This window comes from Puma concolor, chromosome E1 (assembly GCF_028749965.1).
Source record: "Puma concolor isolate L17-30 chromosome E1, mPumCon1.1.hap2, whole genome shotgun sequence".
Lineage (NCBI taxonomy): Eukaryota > Metazoa > Chordata > Mammalia > Carnivora > Felidae > Puma > Puma concolor.
The window spans coordinates 2,053,560-2,073,207 of record NC_141680.1 but is presented as its reverse complement, the minus strand read 5'-3'; the positions used below and the strand labels follow the sequence as shown (position 1 = coordinate 2,073,207).

Genomic DNA, 19,648 nt, shown 5'->3' with positions numbered 1-19,648 from the left:
CGACAAGCAGGGGCTGGGAGAGCAGGTGCGCCCGTCCGTCCTGCCCTGGTACCCCGCCCCCCCGCGAGAGCAGCAGCCCCAGACGCCTGTGCTTCCAGCAGTTCAGGCCCTCCTGGCAGTGCACAGGCCCTCCTGGGTGATTAATCCACCCGGAGCTTGCTGAGGCCCCTTTGGGCCTCCCCCGTGTTCCCTCCTGGCCCAGAACATCCCTGAGAGTCGTTGCCCTCCCCAGCCCGGGCCTCTTCCCGGCCTCACCCTTTCTGCTGCCCAGCCCGGCCCCTAGGGGAGAGCGCCAGGGAGCCTGGTGGCGGCCGTGGGGAGCTTAAAGCTGGTGCTAGGTCCCCCCTCCCACCAGTTGCCAGACAAGTACTTATGGAGCACCTTCTGTGTACCCTGCACGGAGAGACGCGGGTCACGGTCCCTGCTTCCAAGGCACTTAGTCTTTTTTAGAGACACTCACACAGACTGTGCACACAGAGCGAGGTGAGCAACGCTTCCTGTGACGTCACGGAGGACTGGGGGCGCTGGGCTGGGCGCTCCCTTCCGGGCGTGATGGACGCCGTCCTTCCCCCTCCCAGCCCGCTCCCCTGAGCTTGGTAGAGGGCGAGGCCCAGGCCCGGGCGCTAGGCACGCAAGTGACCTTTCTCGCACTTGCACGCGTATCTGTCCGACCAGCCTCCTTCTGCGCTGCACGTGGCTTTTGGAAAACGTGCAGGGAAGCACTTGAACAGGCGTCCGAGGCCCCAGGGGACCGATTTGGCCCCCGCCTCTGTGCTGGAGTCTCACCAGGTTTCCCCCTGCAGCTCTCTGGCGGACCCCCCCGCACTGCTTCGTCTCTGGCGGACCGGAAGAATCGCTGGTCCTTAGCCCCTTGCTTGCCCCTGGGTCAGGCTGTGGCCGACTTTCTGTGAAGGGCCGGAGAGTAGATGTTTGGGGCTCTGCGCATCATACAGTCTCTGTCGCAGCCACTCAGCCTGGCCGCTGAACTGGGAAAGCAGCCACAGGCAGTGCATAAACGAATGGGAACAGGAATGTCGCTGTATTCCCAGAAGCCTTTATTTAGGATGCTAAACTTTGAATTTTGTATGCTTCCTTTTACGATTTTTTTTTTTTAACCATTTAAAAATGTAAATTATCAGCTCCATGGCCAAGGTTGCCAACCTCCACGCCAGGGAGTTCTAGTTTGGGGCTTATGGGTCCCAGCGGGGGCCTGGTGCAAACATTGGGCGCTCCTCAAGGAAAACACGCACGTGCGTGTCACTTTGTGTGTCGTGTCCCCGGTTCCTTGGGCTCCTACTTGGGACCCAGCCTGTCTCCCTCCGCCCTGCCCGGCCTGTCTTTCCCCTGGTGTTGCCTTTTCCTCTCCTAACCTCGGGGAGCCTGTGGCCTCTGTGAGCAGTCTCATACCCCTGCTCTGCGGCTCACATCGGCTGGGGCCCTGGGGTCCTCCCCCCGGGAGGCCGGCAGGGGGACGCCTTGCCTGACCGATGCTTTTCCCTCCGGCGCTCCTGGGCCGTAGCTGGTGATGGAGTTCTGCGGCGCTGGCTCCGTGACAGACCTGGTGAAGAACACAAAAGGGAACGCCCTGAAGGAGGACTGTATCGCCTACATCTGCCGGGAGATCCTCCGGGTGAGGCCCCAGCTGGCACTTCTGCCCACACCCGGGCCTTCCCTGCACGGGAGGCCCCGCAGTGGCATCCTTTCCGAGCAGCGGTGGCCGAGGGGGACAGGGATGGACAGGGCCCCAGCTTTGGCGTGATCTCAGGCGGCCGGGGGGACAAGCCTGCCCCTTTGCCGGTGGCCCCGCGGCTGCCGGGGACTCTCGGGGGCCACCACTCGGAGGATGCTCCCCGTGAAAACCCAGCCTGCGCTTGGGCTCCGGGGTGGCGGGGGCTGCGCCTTCCACCCGGCCCTGTGCATGCTGGTGCCTGCCCCGCTCCTTGGCTCTCGTACGCGTCCTCCAGCACCGAGGCTCACCTCCCCACTGTCCCGCCCCAGGGCCTAGCCCATCTCCACGCCCACAAGGTGATCCATCGAGACATCAAGGGGCAGAACGTGCTGCTGACAGAGAACGCCGAGGTCAAGCTGGGTAGGTCGCTCCCTCCTGAGGTGAATGGGGCCCCGGGACAGACCTCCAGGACAGAAGGGGAGGCCCCTCTAGTTCCTCTGATGGCTCAGGTCTAACCACCTGCAGGCTGGGAGTCTCTCTCCTGCCCTTCCTCATCTCCCCCAAGAGGCCCCGCCACCCATATGTCACAGGTGCTGTATAGGTCTCCCAGGGAGACGGGGGATCCCAGCCCCTCCTGCCTGTCCCTTGGCCTTTTCACGTGGGTGTCTTGCCACAACACGGAGATTAGGTCAGGCTCTTCAAGACGAGACGTTGATGGGGCGGAAGGGCCAGAGAACGTCTGGGTGCCCTGGGGCGCGCACGGCCCAGGGCAAGGGGAGCAGGCATGGCCCTCCGTCGTGACCCCGCCCTCCATGTCTTCCCAGTGGATTTTGGGGTGAGTGCCCAGCTGGACCGTACTGTGGGCAGGCGGAACACTTTCATCGGGACCCCCTACTGGATGGCCCCGGAGGTCATCGCCTGTGACGAGAACCCTGATGCCACCTACGATTACAGGGTACAGAGCAGAGTGGGGTGCACGGAGACTGCCAAGGGCAGGAAGCGAGAGGGGGTGGCAGGGAGACCGAAAGTCGGTCAGGGTGACAACACGAGCTGTAATGGTATGTGGGTGGTGAGGGGTGGGCAGGCTGGAGACTGGCCTGGGGAAGGGGTGGGGACCCAGACGTGGCCCTGAAGAGGCTTGTCTGGAACATGCTCCTGTCCCTTCTTCTGTCCCTCTGTAGAGTGACATCTGGTCTCTAGGAATCACAGCCATCGAGATGGCAGAGGGAGCCCCCCGTAAGTGTGGCGTCTGGGCGCGCAGGGAGGGGTGGCAGGAAGGGCTCCTTCCAGCTCTTGGCATGGCTGCGTGAGGGACTGATGGTGTTCCTCCCGTGTGCCAGCTCTGTGTGACATGCACCCCATGCGAGCCCTCTTCCTCATCCCACGGAACCCACCCCCCAGACTCAAGTCCAAGAAATGGTAGGTCTCTGGGGGTTTGCGTGTCAGGGAAGGAGGGCCTCTGGACAAAGCCCCACCACCACCTCCACCCAGCACCTCCTTACCCCCAGAATCCCCAACTAGCCTTACCCCTGCGTCCCCTGCTGCCTTACCCTGTGTCCTCTGCTAGCCTTGCCCTTTGCATCCTCCACTAGCCTTACCCACCGTGTCCCCCTGTGTCCCCTGCCACCTTATCCCCTGTGTCCAGGTGTGGGTGTGCACCACAGAGGGGCAGGGCCAGGGCCCAGGGTCGGGACATGGATAAGACAGGAGAAGTCGAGGGGGCTTTTGGATGAGGGATTTCCCTCTTCTGCTTGTGATCTCCCCCTGCCAAGAGGGCCCTCCCAGTGTGAGCACCCTTCATTTCCAGGTCTAAGAAGTTCATCGACTTCATCGACACGTGTCTCATCAAAACCTACCTGAGCCGCCCACCCACGGAACAGCTGCTCAAGTTCCCCTTCATCCGTGACCAGCCCACAGAGCGCCAGGTCCGCATCCAGCTCAAGGACCACATCGACCGCTCCCGCAAGAAGCGAGGCGAGAAGGGTCAGTGGGCGAGCGCGAGAGGCACCAGGCGTTGGGTCTCGGGTCTCAGGACGCACCCCCACCTGGCTCCTCCTTCCCGCGGAGACCGCCTTCCCAAACTTCCAGTCCCAGTGGGGTTTTTCTTCTTCGACTGCTGACCCCAGGCAACCTTCCCAGGGAGGGCCACCCTTTTACATCCTTGCAGAAGCGCGTGCGTAAGTGCGCGTGTGCGGTCTGCCGCGTCCCGCCCCCGGCGGGGTCTGGGCCCAAGCTCCACCCGGCGGGTGTTGGTCATCCCCATCGAAGGTTTCCCTAGACCTGGGTGGGATCTGGGACGCTGGCTAAAGAAACAGCGGTGACCTCCCCCTGCAGAGGAGACGGAGTATGAGTACAGTGGCAGCGAGGAGGAAGACGACAGCCATGGAGAGGAGGGGGAGCCGAGGTGGGCCACCACCCCCCACCCCCGTCCCAGGGCAGCAGCGCCCCCGGCGTGGGGACCCTTGGTGTGGGGTGGTGGGCCAGAGAGGCAGAGGCCGTGGGACACCCCTGAGTGTGGAATGAATGGGCGGAGGGAGTGAGCGGGAGGTTGGGGCGGGGGTCGACTGGGGGCCGCAGGCTGGGGATCCGGGCGGCAGGGCCCCCGTGGGCAGGCAGGTGGGCACGCGTCCCATCCCCTGGCCGTGGCCGGAGACTCCCACGGGGACAAGAGCGGTGGCCGGGCTCTGACCCCAGTGCCGGCCGGGCTGCCCTGCCCCCCCAGCTCCATCATGAACGTGCCCGGGGAGTCCACCCTGCGCCGGGAGTTTCTCCGGCTCCAGCAGGAGAATAAGAGCAACTCGGAGGCTCTGAAGCAGCAGCAGCAGCAGCAGCAGCAGCAGCAGCAGCAGCAGCAGCAGCGGGACCCCGAGGCGCACATCAAGCATCTCCTGCACCAGCGCCAGCGGCGCATCGAGGAGCAGAAGGAGGAGCGGCGGCGCGTGGAGGAGGTGGGGCTGCGCACCGGGCTCGCCCTTCTAGCCCCGCCCCGGAACTGGTTCCCCTCGCGGCCCAGCCCCTGGCCTGCAGGTCCCTGCGGGAAGGCGCCGTGCGGGGTCAGAGGCCCGGCCGGCCCTGTGTGGGTGGCGTCAGCGGCCCCCAGGAGCCAGCCTCTCAGGATGTCTGTCCTTGTGCTGCGGCCCGTTCCCCCCCCCCCCCGCCCCCCGCCCCGAGGTCCCCCCCAGTGTCTGCGCACTGCAGCGCCCCAGGCATCTGGCCCACAAGCAGCTGTGCTCCCTGAGCAGGAAGCTCCCTGTAGAGACCCTCCTTTTACTTTTGGTTTTGGGGCTGAGATTTGCTGGAAAATAGCCCATCCATTCATTGGAGGTGGATGGGGAGGGAGGGGGGATACCTTTTCATCAATAATCTTCCTTTTAGTTTTTTTTAAGTTTTATTTATTTATTTTAGAGACAGAGAGTGGGGGAGGGGAGGGAGAGAGAGGGAGAGAGAGAATCCCAAGCAGGCTCCGAGCTGTCAGCACAGAGCCCCGATGCAGGGCTCGAACTCACACACCGTGAGATCATGACCGGAGCTGAAACAAGAGTCAGACTCTTAACCGACTGAGCCACCCAGGTGCCCCAGTAAGCTTCCTTTTAGATAGATGCAGGGTTTTCTTCTCACCAATTTAAAAAGCATGTATTTGTATACATCTGTGCTCAAATGTATTTCCTCTGCAGGAGGGTCATGGTGAGGAAGGAGGTCTAGGTTGGTTTAAAAATTGCCTAGGGGCGCCTGGGTGGCGCAGTCGGTTAAGCGTCCGACTTCAGCCAGGTCACGATCTCGCGGTCCGTGACTTCGAGCCCCGCGTCGGGCTCTGGGCTGATGGCTCAGAGCCTGGAGCCTGTTTCTGATTCTGTGTCTCCCTCTCTCTCTGCCCCTCCCCCGTTCATGCTCTGTCTCTCTCTGTCCCAAAAAAATAAATAAACGTTAAAAAAAAATTAAAAAAAAAATTGCCTAAATGATGGGATTTGGGCTGAAACGTTCCATGGTGTTAAAGTGTACGGAGAGCCAGACTTCACACAAAAATCATCTAAGTGATGGTATAGACGGAAGCATCCCACGCTCCGGGTCCGACTTCCCGAAGCGGCCCCTGCTTCCCCCGAACCAAGGACACCCTGTGGGAAAGCCTGGCGCCGCGCACAGATTCCCGGAGCGGTAAAGGCTGCTGGCGGCAGCGGAGGGCTAGAGTGTCCCCGGAGCTGCTCCTCGGGGCCGCGCTCCGCTCCGGTTGGGGCGGCCGGGCCTGGACGCCGCCGCGCCTGTGCGCGCCTGCCGCCCTCTTGTGGCCAGCGGCCGTCACTGCGCCGTCGCCCGCTTGCTTGCGGGAGGAGCTGACAGGTGTCCTCCTAGGTGGCCCACCGTGGGCAGCAGGCACGCACAGCCTGCACGTCCCCGGCGCGGCCGCCTCGCCCAGCGGTTTTTCCTGAGCCGAACCCGCCCCCCCCCCCCCCCCCCCCCCGGGGCTCTGGGGCCGGCGGGCTTGCGGAAGCAGGCGGGGGCCGCCGCCTTTCACCACCAGTGTCCCGAGGGGCAGGTTCTGCCCGCGCCGTCCAGTGGGCGTCTCCGCTCCGGCGGGGGACCCGATCCCCCTTCGGGCCCTGCCGAGTTCGGGGGCAGACCCGCAGACCACCCCTTCCCCCCTCACAGCAACAGCGGCGGGAGCGGGAGCAGCGGAAGCTGCAGGAGAAGGAGGAGCGGCGGCTGGAGGACATGCAGGCGCTGCGGCGGGAGGAGGAGCGGCGGCAGGCGGAGCGCGAGCAGGTACAGCGCCCGCCGCAAACACCCGGCCCTCCCTCGCCTCCCCCTGCGCCCGCCGCCTGCCTCCCTGCACCCGACACCTCTCCGCTTCTTTCCCGACCCCCCAGATTCCCCCTATCTTTTCCAGCTTCACTCTCTCTCTCTGTTTTCTCCCACCCTTCGACCCGCACCCCGGCTCCCTGCCCTCTTCCTGTCTCTGTGCCTTCATTCCCCATCTCTTCGCCCCATCCTCGCGGCCTCACCCCTGCACCGCCGCTCGCGGGGCCCTGCACGCCCGCCTCCTCCTCATTGCCTCCCCCCAACCCCGTCTGTCCTCTCTCTGATTCTCCCCGCTTTCCTCTTCATCCTCACCCCACCGATCCCGCCTTCCCACGCCGCCGCCGCCGCCCCCCACCCCCTTGCCTTTTCCTCCTCTCCCCCCTGCCCTTTGCCCTCCCACCCCGTCCCCCCCAGGAATATATTCGTCACAGGCTAGAGGAGGAGCAGCGACAGCTCGAGATCCTTCAGCAACAGCTGCTCCAGGAACAGGCCCTGCTGCTGGTAACGGGGTCCCCGGCTTCCTCGGGGAAGATGCGGACTCAAAGCTCCCGAGCCGGAGCGGGGGCGGCGGCGCTTCCGGGGAGGGGACCCCGCCAGGCTCCCGGGGGGAAAGACGCCCGTTCCCCCCCGGAGCGGCCGGAGGAGGGCAAGGGCTCGCCCGCGCCCTCGTGGGGCCGCCCCGCGCTGAGCCGCCGTCCCTACCCTTGGGCCCAGGAGTACAAGCGGAAGCAGCTGGAGGAGCAGCGGCAGTCCGAGCGCCTGCAGAGGCAGCTGCAGCAGGAGCACGCCTACCTCAAGTCCCTGCAGCAGCAGCAGCAGCAGCAGCAGCTGCAGAAGCAGCAGCAGCAGCAGGCCCCGCCCACAGACCGGAAGCCGCTGTATCACTACGGCCGGGGCGTCGGTCCCGCGGACAAGCCCGCCTGGGCGCGCGAGGTACCCGTGGCCCCCGACCGCCGAGACCGAGACCTTGCACGCGGCGGGCACCGGAAAGGGGAACGGGGCGCCTGGCGCGGGTGGGGTCTGGGGGCGGGCGGGCGGGCGGGGGGGGGGGGGTACCTGTGGTTTGAGAAGGGGGGGACGCAAGCCCTTTCCCACCGCAGGTGGAAGAGAGAACGAGGATGAATAAGCAGCAGAACTCTCCCCTGGCCAAAACCAAGCCCGGCGGCGCAGGGCCTGAGACCCCCGTTCCCCAGGCCTCCCCCGGGCCTGCGGGCCCCCTTTCCCAAACTCCTCCTATGCAGAGGCCGGTGGAGCCCCAGGAGGGACCGCACAAGGTGAGTCTGTCCCCGTTCCCGCGATGACACACGCAGGAGCCTCGCTCCGCACAGCTCTGTCACGTGTATGTGTCTGCACGCGAGCGCGCGCGCACCCTCAGCCAGGGACCGTGGGGGCGCTGCGGGCCCCGTCCTGGCTGTTCTCGGCCTTCAGGAGCACGTCTCCTGCGGTGGACGCTCGGAAGCCCGAGGCTTTCCTTGCTCCTTCCTCCCGGCCCAGGCACCCCCCCCCCCCTCCCAGGTGGGGATGTGCCTCAGAGCGGGCAGCCCACCCTCCCTGGTCTTTCCCTGCAGAGCCTGGTGGCACACCGGGTCCCACTGAAGCCATATGCAGCGCCCGTACCCCGATCCCAGTCCCTGCAGGACCAGCCCACCCGAAACCTGGCTGCCTTCCCGGCCTCCCACGAGCCCGACCCTGCCGTCCCCACACCCACTGCCGCGCCCGGCACCCGAGGAGCGGTCATCCGCCAGAATTCAGATCCCACCTCGGAAGGGCCCGGCCCCAGCCCGAACCCCCCATCCTGGGTCCGGCCGGACACTGAGACCCCACCCAAGGTACGGGTGGGGCCGCGGGAGACAAACAGCCTGGGAGGGAAAGGGTGGCGAGTGGTGGGGAGCGGGCGAGATGGAGAGGCACTCAGGGCTGGAAGGGAGGAGGAGGGCTGGCTGCCACTGCTGGCTGCCACTGCTGGCGGGAGGGCGGGAGGCCCGCCCGGGGCTGTGTCCCTGCCCCCAGGGATGATTGAGAGGAGGGGAGAATGCCCAGGGTGCCAGGGGAGCTCTAGGGGCTGGTTTCCTGGGGTGGAGTCCCCGCTCCATGACTGTGGACAAAGTCCTCAGCTCCCCTAGCCTCAGTTTGCCTGTCCGTGCGAAGCGGGGAGTGTACCCATCGGGGGCCTAAATGAGGCCGCACGCTTGAGGAGCTTCTGGCCCGGCGCTGGCACCGAGCACACTGACCCCCTCCCCGCCCCGCCCTGCCCTCCTCAGGTGCCTCAGAGGACCTCGTCCATCGCCACTGCCCTTAACACCAGTGGGGCCGGAGGGGCCCGGCCGGCTCAGGCCGTCCGTGCCAGGTAGCACCCGGGGGCAGTCGCGTGGTGGCCCGGGGCGTGGGGCGGGCTGTGCAGAGGGGAGTCTACCAGGTTACCTGCCTCGGGGCGGGCAGGCCCCCACCCCGTCACCTCAGCGCCCCCGCCCCGCCCCCGGCCCCCCTGTGCTCCCTCCACAGACCTCGCAGCAACTCCGCCTGGCAAATCTATCTGCAAAGGCGGGCCGAGCGGGGCTCCCCCAAGCCTCCGGGGCCCCCCGCTCAGCCCCCTGGTCCGCCCAACGCCTGTAGGTAATGGAGTTGTCTGTCCCCTCCCCAACTCACTCCTGCCCTCGCTCCTGCCATCTGCTTCCCCCCCCCCCCGGTGGTGGCTCCCTCTGCTGTGCAGCTCAGCGCTCAGGGGGACACCTATCTTCCTGACCTGTCTCTGCCTTCCCCACAGTAACCCCGACCTCAGGAGGAGCGACCCTGGCTGGGAACGCTCGGAAGGTGCCCTCCCCTCGCACGGGCACCTGCCCCAGGCTGGCTCGCTAGAGCGGAACCGCGTGGGAGGTATGGCGCCAGCCTGGGCAGCCTCCTCCGGGGGCCGGGACCCAGTCTTGTCATAGGGATCCTGCCTTTGGCAACTTTAGGCAGGACACCCTTGGGCGCCAGGCTGGGCCCGGCTGGATGTGGAGCCTGGCTGAGCTCTGGGGTCCGCCCCGAATGACCAGGTGTCCGTGACCTTCCTTCTCCCGCTCTGCCCCACGCAGCCTCCTCCAAGCTGGATAGCTCCCCAGTGCTCTCCCCTGGGAACAAAGCCAAGCCTGATGACCACCGCTCCCGGCCGGGCCGGCCCGCAGTAAGTCCGCAGCTGCGGCCCTGACGTCTCCTGGGTGGGGGCTGGGAGCCTCGGGAGCCCCCAGGAGCCAGGTGCTGGGGTGGGGCCTTCCTTAACCCTCGTGCCAAGGGGCTGCGGGCTGCACTTCTCAGCTACTGACCTTTCTTCACCTCTCTCCTGCTTCCTCCTGGCTGTCCTTCTCCCCCCGCCGCCCCTCCCAGAGCTATAAGCGTGCCATCGGCGAGGTTAGTGAGAAGGCCTGCTCGGGAGCCCCTCCCCTCTGGCACCCCCTGTAACCCCCCCCCCCTCCTCACGCGGCACCCTCTGCAGGACTTCGTGCTCCTGAAGGAGCGGGCCCTGGACGAGGCCCCGCGGCCTCCCAAGAAGGCCATGGACTACTCGTCTTCCAGCGAGGAGGTGGAAAGCAGCGAGGACGAGGAAGAAAGCAATGGCGAGCCATCAGAGGGGAGCAGAGATACCCCTGGGGCCCGGTATGGGGGCGCTCTGGGGGAGGGCAGGGTTCTCCTTTTCCTAGGGGACCCTGGCCGTCACTGCTGATCTAGACAACGGGGTCTGCTCCGGGGTCCCCATCGGCCTCCCACTGCCATGTCCACCAGGAGCCGGTGCGAAGCACCCGCCGGTCCCCCTCTGTCTCCACCCCGTGGCAGGCAGGACCTGGGGACTGATGGCCGTTCTTTCTCCTATGGCAGCGACGGAGACACAGACAGCATCAGCACCATGGTGGTCCATGACGTGGAGGAGATCGCGGGGACCCAGACCCCCTATGGGGGCGGCACCATGGTGGTCCAGCGCGTGAGTGGGCCCCCCTCCTTCCCGCCACCTGCTCTCCCCCGTCCTCAGCCGGGCACTGGCTCCCTTCCCTCTGTCCCTGCAGACTCCTGAGGAGGAGCGCGGCCTGCTGCACGCGGACAGCAACGGCTACACAAACCTGCCCGATGTGGTCCAGCCCAGCCACTCGCCCACCGAGAGCGGCAAAGGTCAAAGCCCCCCATCCAAGGAGGGAGGCAGCGACGTAAGTGGGCGGATGCAGACCCAGGGGGCAGTGGGTAGGGGCGCTGGGGGCCACTGCAGGGGGTGGGGCGGAGCTCGGCAACCTGGGGGCGGGGCTGGGGGGCCCAGGGGCCGCGTGTCCGGTGTTTGCCTGACTGCTGCCCCACCCCCACAGTACCAGTCTCGTGGGCTGGTAAAGGCCCCTGGCAAGAGCTCGTTCACGATGTTTGTGGACCTAGGGATCTACCAGCCCGGAGGCAGTGGGGATACCATCCCCATCACAGGTGAGGACAGGAGGACAGACTTGCCACGAGGCCTGGTGAAGGGCACAGGTGGGCCTCTGATGGCACAGCTTTAGGAGGCAGTGGTGGCCTCCGCTTTGGCCCGACGCCCCTACCCTGGCACAGAGGCAGCAAGGGCGCCTAAGGCCCCTTAGAGCCGCGAGGAAAAATGCTCAGAGTGGCCCCGGCACCTGACCGGATACGGATTGTTTGAGGCCATTTGCTCCTTCTCCTCCCTCCCCTTTCCTGCTGAGCGTTCGTTCGTTCGTTCGTTCGCAGGGGCCTCCACCAGATGTAGGGCTGGGTTCAGGAGGGACAGGGGAGGGGGCTACAGCCCTCCTCCCCTCCCCTTTCTCCTCTTCCCGGCAGCCCTGGTCGGGGGAGAGGGCGGTCGGCTTGATCAGCTCCAGTACGACGTGCGGAAAGGCTCCGTGGTCAACGTGAACCCCACCAACACCCGGGCCCACAGCGAGACCCCCGAGATCCGGAAATACAAGAAGCGATTCAATTCCGAGATCCTCTGTGCGGCCCTTTGGGGTAAGCCAGGGCCGGGAAGGAAAAGAGGGGTCCGGCGCACCCCGGGGCTCCCGGTCGGGTGAGGGCCTGGCTGCCTCTCATCTGCCCAAGGGTTCCCGTTGCAGGCGTCAACCTGCTGGTGGGCACCGAGAACGGTCTGATGCTGCTGGACCGAAGCGGGCAGGGCAAGGTGTACGGGCTCATCGGGCGGCGGCGCTTCCAGCAAATGGACGTGCTAGAGGGGCTCAACCTGCTCATCACCATCTCAGGTGTGGGGAGGGGGGCGGGGGGAGGGCCCCGCAGCCTGGGAGGAGGGCCCGGAGGCGGGGCCGCGGTTGCTCAGCCCGTGGGGGGGGGGGGGGGGGGGGAGCAGGGGAAGGATGGCGCAGAGGTGGATGCTGGACCTCGGGTGACGGGTGACGGGGTGTGTGTCCTCCCTTCAGGGAAAAGGAACAAACTGCGGGTGTATTACCTGTCCTGGCTCCGGAACAAGATTCTGCACAACGATCCGGAAGTGGAGAAGAAGCAGGGCTGGACCACTGTGGGCGACATGGAGGGCTGCGGGCACTACCGCGTGGGTGAGGAGGGCTCAACGCGGTGGCCAGGGCGCGTTGCTTTACGAGAAGACGGAAAGGGGGCCCTGAGCTTAGTGGCTGAGCCTCGAAGCCAGAGGCTGGGCGACTGGGTTTGGGGTCTGGTGACCGACCCGTGGGACTCCTCTTCCCTGCCCCCAGTGAAATACGAGCGCATTAAGTTCCTGGTCATCGCCCTGAAGAGCTCCGTGGAGGTGTATGCCTGGGCCCCCAAGCCCTACCACAAGTTCATGGCCTTCAAGGTAGTCCCCACTGCAGCCCCTCCGCCGGCCCAGCACCCTGGCCGCATCCCTGAGCCCTTCTCTCCTCCACAGTCCTTTGCCGACCTCCCTCACCGCCCTCTGCTGGTCGACCTGACCGTGGAGGAGGGTCAGCGGCTCAAGGTCATCTACGGCTCCAGTGCCGGTTTCCACGCTGTGGATGTCGACTCGGGGAACAGCTACGACATCTACATCCCCGTGCATGTAAGTTTGGCGGGGCTTCGGGAGGAGCGCGACCGCCACCCCGGGCTCTGGACACGCGTGCAACGCATGCTCTCGTCCCCAGATCCAGAGCCAGATCACGCCCCACGCCATCATCTTCCTCCCCAACACGGACGGCATGGAGATGCTCCTGTGCTACGAGGACGAGGGCGTGTACGTGAACACGTACGGGCGCATCATCAAGGACGTGGTGCTGCAGTGGGGAGAGATGCCCACCTCTGTGGGTGAGTGGGCCCCGCCCCCAGGCTGCCCCGGGGTGGGCGGCGGGCCGTGGCCCACTCACTGCCGCCCGACCCCCTTCTCCCCCAGCCTACATCTGCTCCAACCAGATCATGGGCTGGGGCGAGAAAGCCATTGAGATCCGCTCCGTGGAGACGGGCCACCTGGACGGCGTCTTCATGCACAAACGAGCCCAGAGGCTTAAGTTCCTGTGTGAGCGGAACGACAAGGTGGGAGGCCCTTTGCCCTCCGGCTCCGGAGCCGGGGGGGGGGGGGGGCTGGGGGATCTTCGTGAGACGGGGTCCAGGGGGCATAGCCTGCGTCACAGCCCGCCCTTCCTCGCCCTCCATCCCTGAGAGCGCCCTGGACACCCAGGAGGCCTGCGGCTGCCCCCCCTCCCCGCCCCCATCACCAAGCACCTCTGCCTTTCGAGGGGAGGGCGCGGGGCTCTCTGAGAGGCTACTCGCAGCAGCTTCTCTCTGGCTCTGTCTCCTGGCTGAGACACACCCCCCCCCCCTTCCTACCCCACCCAGGTGTTCTTTGCCTCTGTCCGCTCCGGGGGCAGCAGCCAGGTTTACTTCATGACCCTGAATCGGAACTGCATCATGAACTGGTGACGGGGCCCGGGCTGGGGCTGCCCCAGTGGACCCAGCTCTCCCCACCACAGCCAGACTCCCCAGGCCGCCCTTCTTTCCCCTCCCTGGGCTTTTGCTTTTTACTGGTTTGATTCACTGGAGCCTGCTGGGAACGTGACCTCTGACCCCTGATGCTTTTGTGATCACGTGACCATCCTCTTTCCCCCCGATAGGTTCTCCCCCAAAACCTGTGCCTGTCCCAGCTTCTGGGGAGAGGCACAGCTTCCCCTCACCAGGAATTGAGTGGGCCTGGCCCCACCCCCCTTTTCTCCATCTCAGAGGAGAGCGCTGGGGGGGGGGGGGCTCAGGCCCGGTCCCCCACTGCTGCTGACTGGGCAGGGCCCTGGGCCCCTTCATTTGCACGTCAGGGGAGCCGGCTCCCCCCTTGAATGTACCAGACCCTGGGGGGGGTCGCTGGGCCCTAGGTTTTAGGGGGGGGGTCACCAGCCACTCCAGGGGCAGGGACCATTTCCTCATTTTCTGAAAGCACTTTAATGATTCCCCTCCCCCCAAACCCCAGGGAATGGAGGGGGGACCCCGCCAGCCAAAACATTTCCCCCTTTCCGACCCCATTTCTTTCTAGCCTCTGTCCTTCCCTGGTGGCGGGAGGGAGCAGGGAGCTCTCACCCCCTCTGCACCCCCTTGCTTGCCTCTGTATATAGTGTGAGCAGCAAGTAGCCCCGCCCCCCCTCAATGTAGTGGCCTTGGATATTCCGTTTGTTAATAAAGACAATTCAACCAGCTCCCACCATCTCGGGCCCCCTTTTATTTCCGTTTTCTCTCCCGGTCCTGGACCCCAGCCGGGATGAGTCAGCAGAGGTGGGGGAGAGGGGGCAGACGGGGCGGCGCAGAAGCTGCATGAGTGGGTTTTGGTGGAAGCGGTCAGGGGGGCCGTGCTGGGTAAATCAGAAGTGACTGAGGGTGCCCCAGGGCACCCTCGGCCTTACCCTGTGGCGGGGGGGTGGGGGGTGGAAACCTTTGCTGAGAGCCTGTGGCCCCTGCCCACTCCAACAGGGAAGGGCCGGGCTTCCGTCAAGTCCTGCCAAGGAGCGTCTTCGCTTTGGTTAATCAAGGGATAAAGAGCGCTCAGAAGCTCACAGGGCTGGAGGGTAACGCGGGACGAGGGCCTCAGAAGAGCCGGGAGGTCAGCAAGGCTGAGCGGAGGGGCGGGCAGCCGTTTCCGGACTGGCACCCAAGGGCCTGCCTGAACCGTCTGCCCTCTGCTTCTGCCCCCTGCCCGGTGGCCAGACCCACGCGTGTGCGCACACGACTCCTCTGGAGACGGAAAGGCCCGGGTTTATTATCGGCATTGGGAAAGAGTCCCACTACGGCAGCGACCGCAACTTGGTTTTTTCACTCCCGGTTTCCTCCCGGAGGCGGTGGAAGAGCCGTCTACATACACGGCGGGTAGGGCAGCTCGGGCACTTGATTGAAGTAGCCCCCCAGAAAGATGAGGCTGGACCCCACGCCGAAGAGCACCAGGGCGGCCCAGAAGCAGACGTGGTCGAGGGCCTTCCCCATGCGCACCCAGTCGGACACCTCCTGGGGAGGGAGCAGGCACCGGCTGGGGCCGGGAAGGGGCCTCCCCCGAGCCAGCACCCGCCCCGCCCTCCCGTGCCTGCCGCACCTCGCCGGAGGCCTCCTGGTCTCGCGTGCTCTCGGCCACGAAGTTCACGGCGTCCACGCAGCAGCGGACCTCGGGGGCGGCGGCGCCCAGGCTCTGGCAGAGGGCGGCTGGTGGGGACGCCCGGGCGGGGAGGGGGGTGGTGGTCACTGGGAAGCCCGCCCCGCCGCGGGCGCCCGCGCCGACCCGCCCGGAGTCCTCCCCGCTCACCGGTCCGGGGCCCATGCCGGTGCCTCTGCCCCTCAAACACGAGCTCGCTCCGCGGCTTTTTCAGTATCAGCTCCTCGGCGCGGAGCAGCAGGCCCACCGACGACGCGCGCCGGGGCGGCGAGGCGGCCCGGGGGGGCTCGGGCGGCGCACGGGAGCCCAGGAGGCGAGGCAGCAGCTCCAGCAGGACCTGGCGGCGGGGGGGGGGGGCGGGGCGAGCTCGCGGCCCCGCCCCCCGCCGGAGCCACGCGCCCCGCCCACCCGGCCCGCCCACCCCGCCCCGCGCTTACGTGGCGCAGCCGCGGAGACGCGGCGTGCGTGGTGGGCGTCCGCAGTGACAAGTTGAGCACGATGACGCAATTCATGACGATGATCGTGGCGACCACCATGACGAAGATGAGGTACCTGCGGAGCCCGCCGCGCGTGACCCCACTGCGGCCCGCGGCCCGGCCTGTGACCTCACAAACGACCCTCTCCGGCGGCGGGACCGGACGCGTGCCCCGGTGGCCCTCCTTCCGCCGCCGCCGGCCATGCAGGGGACCCCCAGCTCCCTGGAGACCCTGCTGTGGGTCTACCACTTCCACAGCTCCACGGAGGTGAGACTGCGCCCAAGGCTGGCAGCCCGAGGCCTTGGGAGGTCTCCGGTGCCCCCACCCCGTGACCCGACGGCCCCGCTGCCCCTGCTCCTCCTCCAGGTGGCCCTGCAGCCCCCGCTCCCGTCCTCCCTGGAACTCGCTGTGGCCGCGGCCCATGAATTTCTGGAGCAGAGGTTCAGGGAGCTCGAGTCCCTGGAGTCGCAGCGGCCGCATGCCCCGAAGCCCACCCTGGGGCTGGTGCTGAGAGAAGCCGCGGCCAGCGTCGTGAGCTTCGGCGCCACCTTGTTCGAGGTGGGGCGCGGGGGGGCTGCGGAAGGGCGGGAAAGGGGGACAGGGACCCCTGCGTCCCCACCAACTCCTACACCCTCCTTCCCCCCCACCCCCTCAACGGCAGATCTCCGCCCTGTGGCTGCAGCAGGAGGTGCGGCGGCTGGACGGCCGCGCCGGCAGCTCGGGCCCAGCCCGGGGCGCCGGGGATCCGGGCGGAGCGCTGGCCCGGGTGGCCCGGGCCGCGGTCCGGGGGGCGCGGCACGCGGGGGCAGCTGCGGGCACTAGCGCCCGGCTCGCACTGCAGGGGGCGTGGCTGTGCCTGTGCGGGCGGGGCCTGCAGGGGTCCGCCTCCCTCCTGCAGCAGTGGCGACGTCAGCTGGGCCTGGGGACCCCCGGGGAACAGGTGAGTTCTGGATGGCGGGAGGGGGGGGGAGGGGGGGGGGAGGGGGGGGAGGAGTTGGGGGCTGGAGGCGGTGGGGCTGGGGTGGGAGGCACTGAGCCGACCCGCCCCCGACAGAGATACTCTGGAGACCTCCAGGTGGCATCCAGTGGCAGCGCGGAGAACGGGGGATCAGAGAGCGCGGAGAACGGGGGATCAGAGAACCCGCCGCCGCCGCCGCCGCAGCCCCGCCCCGCCTTCCAATAAAGCCCAGATGGGACCGACCCAGAGCAGCTCCCGGTTTCGCGTGCCCTTGGCCGCGCCCCCGGCCCCGCCCCCACACGCTGGCCCCGCGCACGCGTGGGCTCCTCCGCGGCCCTCTGCCTTCACCTGCCCAGCATCGGCACGCTCAGCGACGTCTCGGGGGTTTTCTGGGCGATCAGGAACAAGAAGACGGTCTGCGCCAGCAGGACGTTGATGGACACGGTGCACTTCTGGCCGCCGGCTGGAGGGAGAGGCCGGTGAGAGCGGGTCCCGCTCCCAGCGGCGAGGCCGGGGTTGGGGTCCCGGCGGCCCCTTACCCTGCGCCGGCAGGAAGTAGGCGAGCAGCACCAGGCCCGAGATGAGCACGCAGGGCACGATGATGTTGATTGTGTAGAAGAGTGGCTTCCGGCGGATGATGAGCGTGTAGACGACGTCAATGCCCCCCGGGTCGTCCGCGGAGCCCCCGTGGTGATGGATCAGTCCGGGGCAGAAATCGATGGCCCACTCGCCGTTCTCTGCGGGGTGGGAGGCGCGGTCAGCCCTCGTGGGCCCCCGGTTTCTGGGCAGAGGGAGCCGTTGCGGCCGGCCCGCCCCTAGTGGTCTGGGTGGCGCTGTGGGCGACAGGCGAAGGCGGTTCGGGCTAGACGGGCCCGCCCGGTGCAGGTGCATGGACAGACGCAGGCCAAGGAAGTCATGCCGGGCTCACTGTCGAGGGTGGTTTCGGGAGGGGGGTCAAGGTCGAGCCCGGCTGCCAAAGCCAAGGCCCAGTGTCGGTGGCCCGGGGCAGCCCCCCTCGGTGAGTGTCCCCTGTCTGGGCCCCGACTAGAGGCGGGTTTTCGGAGCAGAAGGGGGCCTCACCAGTGTACGCCTCGGTGTCGATGTCGATGTTGCTGATGGTCTCGCCCTCCTCATCCACGGCGAAGACGAACTCCACCTCTCGGGCGTTGTACGTCTGCGAGCTGCGGGGCCAGGGCCGGCACAGACCCGGGCTGCTGGGACCCGGGCTGCCCCCATCCCCACCCCCACCCCCGTCTCGCCGCCCCGCAACCGCCCCCGCCTCTGAGCATGTGGCCCCACCGGAAGACGAGCGAGCAGTTCTGCCAGTCGAAGGGGAAGTAGGTGACCTCCACGGCGCAGCTGCTGCGGTAGATGGCCGGGGGCAGCCAGCTCAGGTAGCCGCCCTCGTAGACCAGCACGTTGGCGTCGTAGGCCACGCCGAACTGGCCGTCGATGCTGTGGACTCCGGGAAACGCGGCGTTTGCGCGCGGCCGCGACCCCCTCACCCTCCCGGCCTCCGCTGCCCTGGCCCAGCGCTCACTTGTTTTCCAGCACGATCTCAGGCAGCCACACGAGCTCCGAAGGGACCCGCAAGGTTTCTATGCCCCCGAAGTCGTCCTTACTGAAGTTGAGTCTGTAATCCTGCCAGTCCTGAGGGGTGGGATGGAAACACGTGCGCCCCGGGGCCCCACGGGGGCTTGGGGGAGAGGGGTCCCCGCACCAGACCTCACCCTGCTCCCCACGTCGGACTCACGATTCCAATCCAGACGCTGGTGGTGAGGGTCTCCTCTTTCTCGTTCTGCAGGTGGGGGATCGGGGTGGTCGGGGCGGGGCCCCAGGGTCACACACAGAATTTGGGGTTTCAGGCGGAAGTATCTTACTAGTGAGATCAGGTTGGTCAGGGTGACCTTGAGGGTGACGGTGACAGTGTCTTCAGGCTCCTTCACCGGCCGGCGTTCTGGGTCATAGTTGTCGAAAAGATGGTGGTACAGACGTAGCTCTTCGTTCTTGCCGTCACCTCCACCTGGGGATGGGGTCTACCTGGGCTCACCGCGGGGACGGGGCTGGGGGCCTCCTTTGCCTCTGCGTCTGTCTCTGAGGCTCTGTGATCTCCCCGCCTCCCGAACCACATACCGAGCCTGGGGACCAAGTTTCGGGCCTCAGCCTCCTTCTCGGCCCCTTGTCTTTGTCCTATGCCCTGTGTCATTGTCCCGTGCGTGTGTCCCACCCCTGTCCTTACCGAGGAGCTCCAGGAGGAGCAGGGCACCCAGCACAGCCCCCGCCATCCCGCCGTCCGGTCCTCGGGGTTATTCTGAGCGTTGAGGTTGGGAGAGGGAGTAAGGGGAGGTGTTAGTTCCGGGCTGGGTAGGGGACTGTCACCTAATCCTCCCCACCCCACCCCCCGCTGCCGCTGCTGCTCCTGCAGCCAGAGAGGACTTGGCCGTTTCCAGAGGCAGCTGCCCCATCCCAGCATCCTCTGCCTGGTGAGCGTCCAGCTCGAGGGCCGCGGACCCGATCCTCGTGACTCAAGAAGCCCGGTGCAGGTGGGGGTCCTTTAGAAGCACCTGGGACCACAAGCCCGGCGGTGGGGGGGCGGGGTAATACCCCGCACGTGTCCCTGGAGTAAGTTGCCTGTGCAGGTGACATCCGTGGCCTCCTGTCACTAGCGTGGAACACACACCTTGTCACCACCTACACGGCCCAGCGAGGGTCACGCCAATGCAGTTTCTGCCTGCGGTTTGGCAGAGTCTGCACAAAGATAGGGTAACGAGGCAGGCGGCCACGGGGGATTACTCAGCAGTAAACCTCGGTCCCAGGTGGGCCGGCCCCGCCCGCGGCTCCTCTCTGGGCGCTGGTTCTCCCTGCTGCCACCTCGTGGCCGCAGGTGGTGATACATGTGGTCTTGGGGCGGGGGAGGGGCAGACTTTTTTTTAATGTTTAGTTTTTTTGAGAGAGAGACAGAGAGCACAGACAGGGGAGGGACAGGGAGAGAAGGAGACACAGAATCCGATGCAGGCTCCGGGCTCCGAGCTGTCAACACAGCCGGACGCGGGGCCGGAACTGACGAACGGGGAGATCATGACCTGAGCCTGGGCTGAAGTCGGATACTTAACCCACTGAGCCACCCGGGTGCCCCCCCCCACCCCGCCCCCCAGACACTTTACGGATTCTTAGAGTGTTTGTCCTAA

General features: G+C 66.6%; 3 protein-coding genes across 16 annotated transcripts in view; 2 read left to right on the top strand and 1 right to left on the bottom strand.

Annotated features, from left to right (window-relative positions):
- MINK1 (misshapen like kinase 1) overlaps positions 1-14,085 on the top strand; it is a 43,407-nt gene extending 29,322 nt beyond the window's left edge. The window contains exons 5-34 of one of the 14 annotated variants that reach the window (XM_086685723.1): positions 1,520-1,630; positions 1,999-2,089; positions 2,494-2,624; positions 2,851-2,905; positions 3,010-3,088; positions 3,477-3,652; positions 4,004-4,073; positions 4,392-4,617; positions 6,314-6,427; positions 6,878-6,964; positions 7,178-7,396; positions 7,564-7,737; positions 8,092-8,292; positions 8,725-8,810; positions 8,924-9,076; positions 9,228-9,337; positions 9,538-9,626; positions 9,827-9,850; positions 9,936-10,096; positions 10,274-10,418; positions 10,501-10,638; positions 10,792-10,900; positions 11,267-11,434; positions 11,539-11,682; positions 11,857-11,991; positions 12,148-12,248; positions 12,321-12,470; positions 12,553-12,712; positions 12,798-12,937; positions 13,241-14,085. In XM_086685723.1, coding sequence (XP_086541849.1) covers positions 1,520-1,630; positions 1,999-2,089; positions 2,494-2,624; positions 2,851-2,905; positions 3,010-3,088; positions 3,477-3,652; positions 4,004-4,073; positions 4,392-4,617; positions 6,314-6,427; positions 6,878-6,964; positions 7,178-7,396; positions 7,564-7,737; positions 8,092-8,292; positions 8,725-8,810; positions 8,924-9,076; positions 9,228-9,337; positions 9,538-9,626; positions 9,827-9,850; positions 9,936-10,096; positions 10,274-10,418; positions 10,501-10,638; positions 10,792-10,900; positions 11,267-11,434; positions 11,539-11,682; positions 11,857-11,991; positions 12,148-12,248; positions 12,321-12,470; positions 12,553-12,712; positions 12,798-12,937; positions 13,241-13,324 — 3,831 coding nt within the window. In that variant the 3' untranslated portion in view covers positions 13,325-14,085. Of the gene's footprint in view, positions 1-1,519; positions 1,631-1,998; positions 2,090-2,493; positions 2,625-2,850; positions 2,906-3,009; positions 3,089-3,476; positions 3,653-4,003; positions 4,074-4,391; positions 4,618-6,313; positions 6,428-6,877; positions 6,965-7,177; positions 7,397-7,563; positions 7,738-8,031; positions 8,293-8,724; positions 8,811-8,923; positions 9,077-9,227; positions 9,338-9,537; positions 9,627-9,826; positions 9,851-9,935; positions 10,097-10,273; positions 10,419-10,500; positions 10,639-10,791; positions 10,901-11,266; positions 11,435-11,524; positions 11,683-11,856; positions 11,992-12,147; positions 12,249-12,320; positions 12,471-12,552; positions 12,713-12,797; positions 12,938-13,240 lie in introns of those variants that run through there. The other 13 variants (XM_086685720.1, XM_086685721.1, XM_086685718.1 and 10 more) reach the window with 13 other exon arrangements.
- Positions 14,086-14,088: 3 nt separating this feature from the next.
- Positions 14,089-19,580, bottom strand: CHRNE (cholinergic receptor nicotinic epsilon subunit). The gene is made up of 12 exons (XM_086685733.1): positions 18,700-19,580; positions 18,341-18,483; positions 18,214-18,258; positions 18,001-18,110; positions 17,760-17,915; positions 17,541-17,641; positions 17,000-17,197; positions 16,809-16,923; positions 15,464-15,578; positions 15,177-15,363; positions 14,970-15,076; positions 14,089-14,884 (listed from the first exon to the last, which is right to left on the bottom strand). Exons 1-12 carry the CDS (start codon positions 18,743-18,745, stop codon positions 14,735-14,737), a joined length of 1,473 nt encoding a protein of 490 aa, XP_086541859.1. The 5' UTR covers positions 18,746-19,580; the 3' UTR covers positions 14,089-14,734.
- Positions 15,452-17,098, top strand: CE1H17orf107 (chromosome E1 C17orf107 homolog). The gene is made up of 4 exons (XM_086685734.1): positions 15,452-15,769; positions 15,869-16,060; positions 16,164-16,442; positions 16,557-17,098. Exons 1-4 carry the CDS (start codon positions 15,704-15,706, stop codon positions 16,683-16,685), a joined length of 666 nt encoding a protein of 221 aa, XP_086541860.1. The 5' UTR covers positions 15,452-15,703; the 3' UTR covers positions 16,686-17,098.
- Positions 19,581-19,648: the final 68 nt, after the last annotated feature.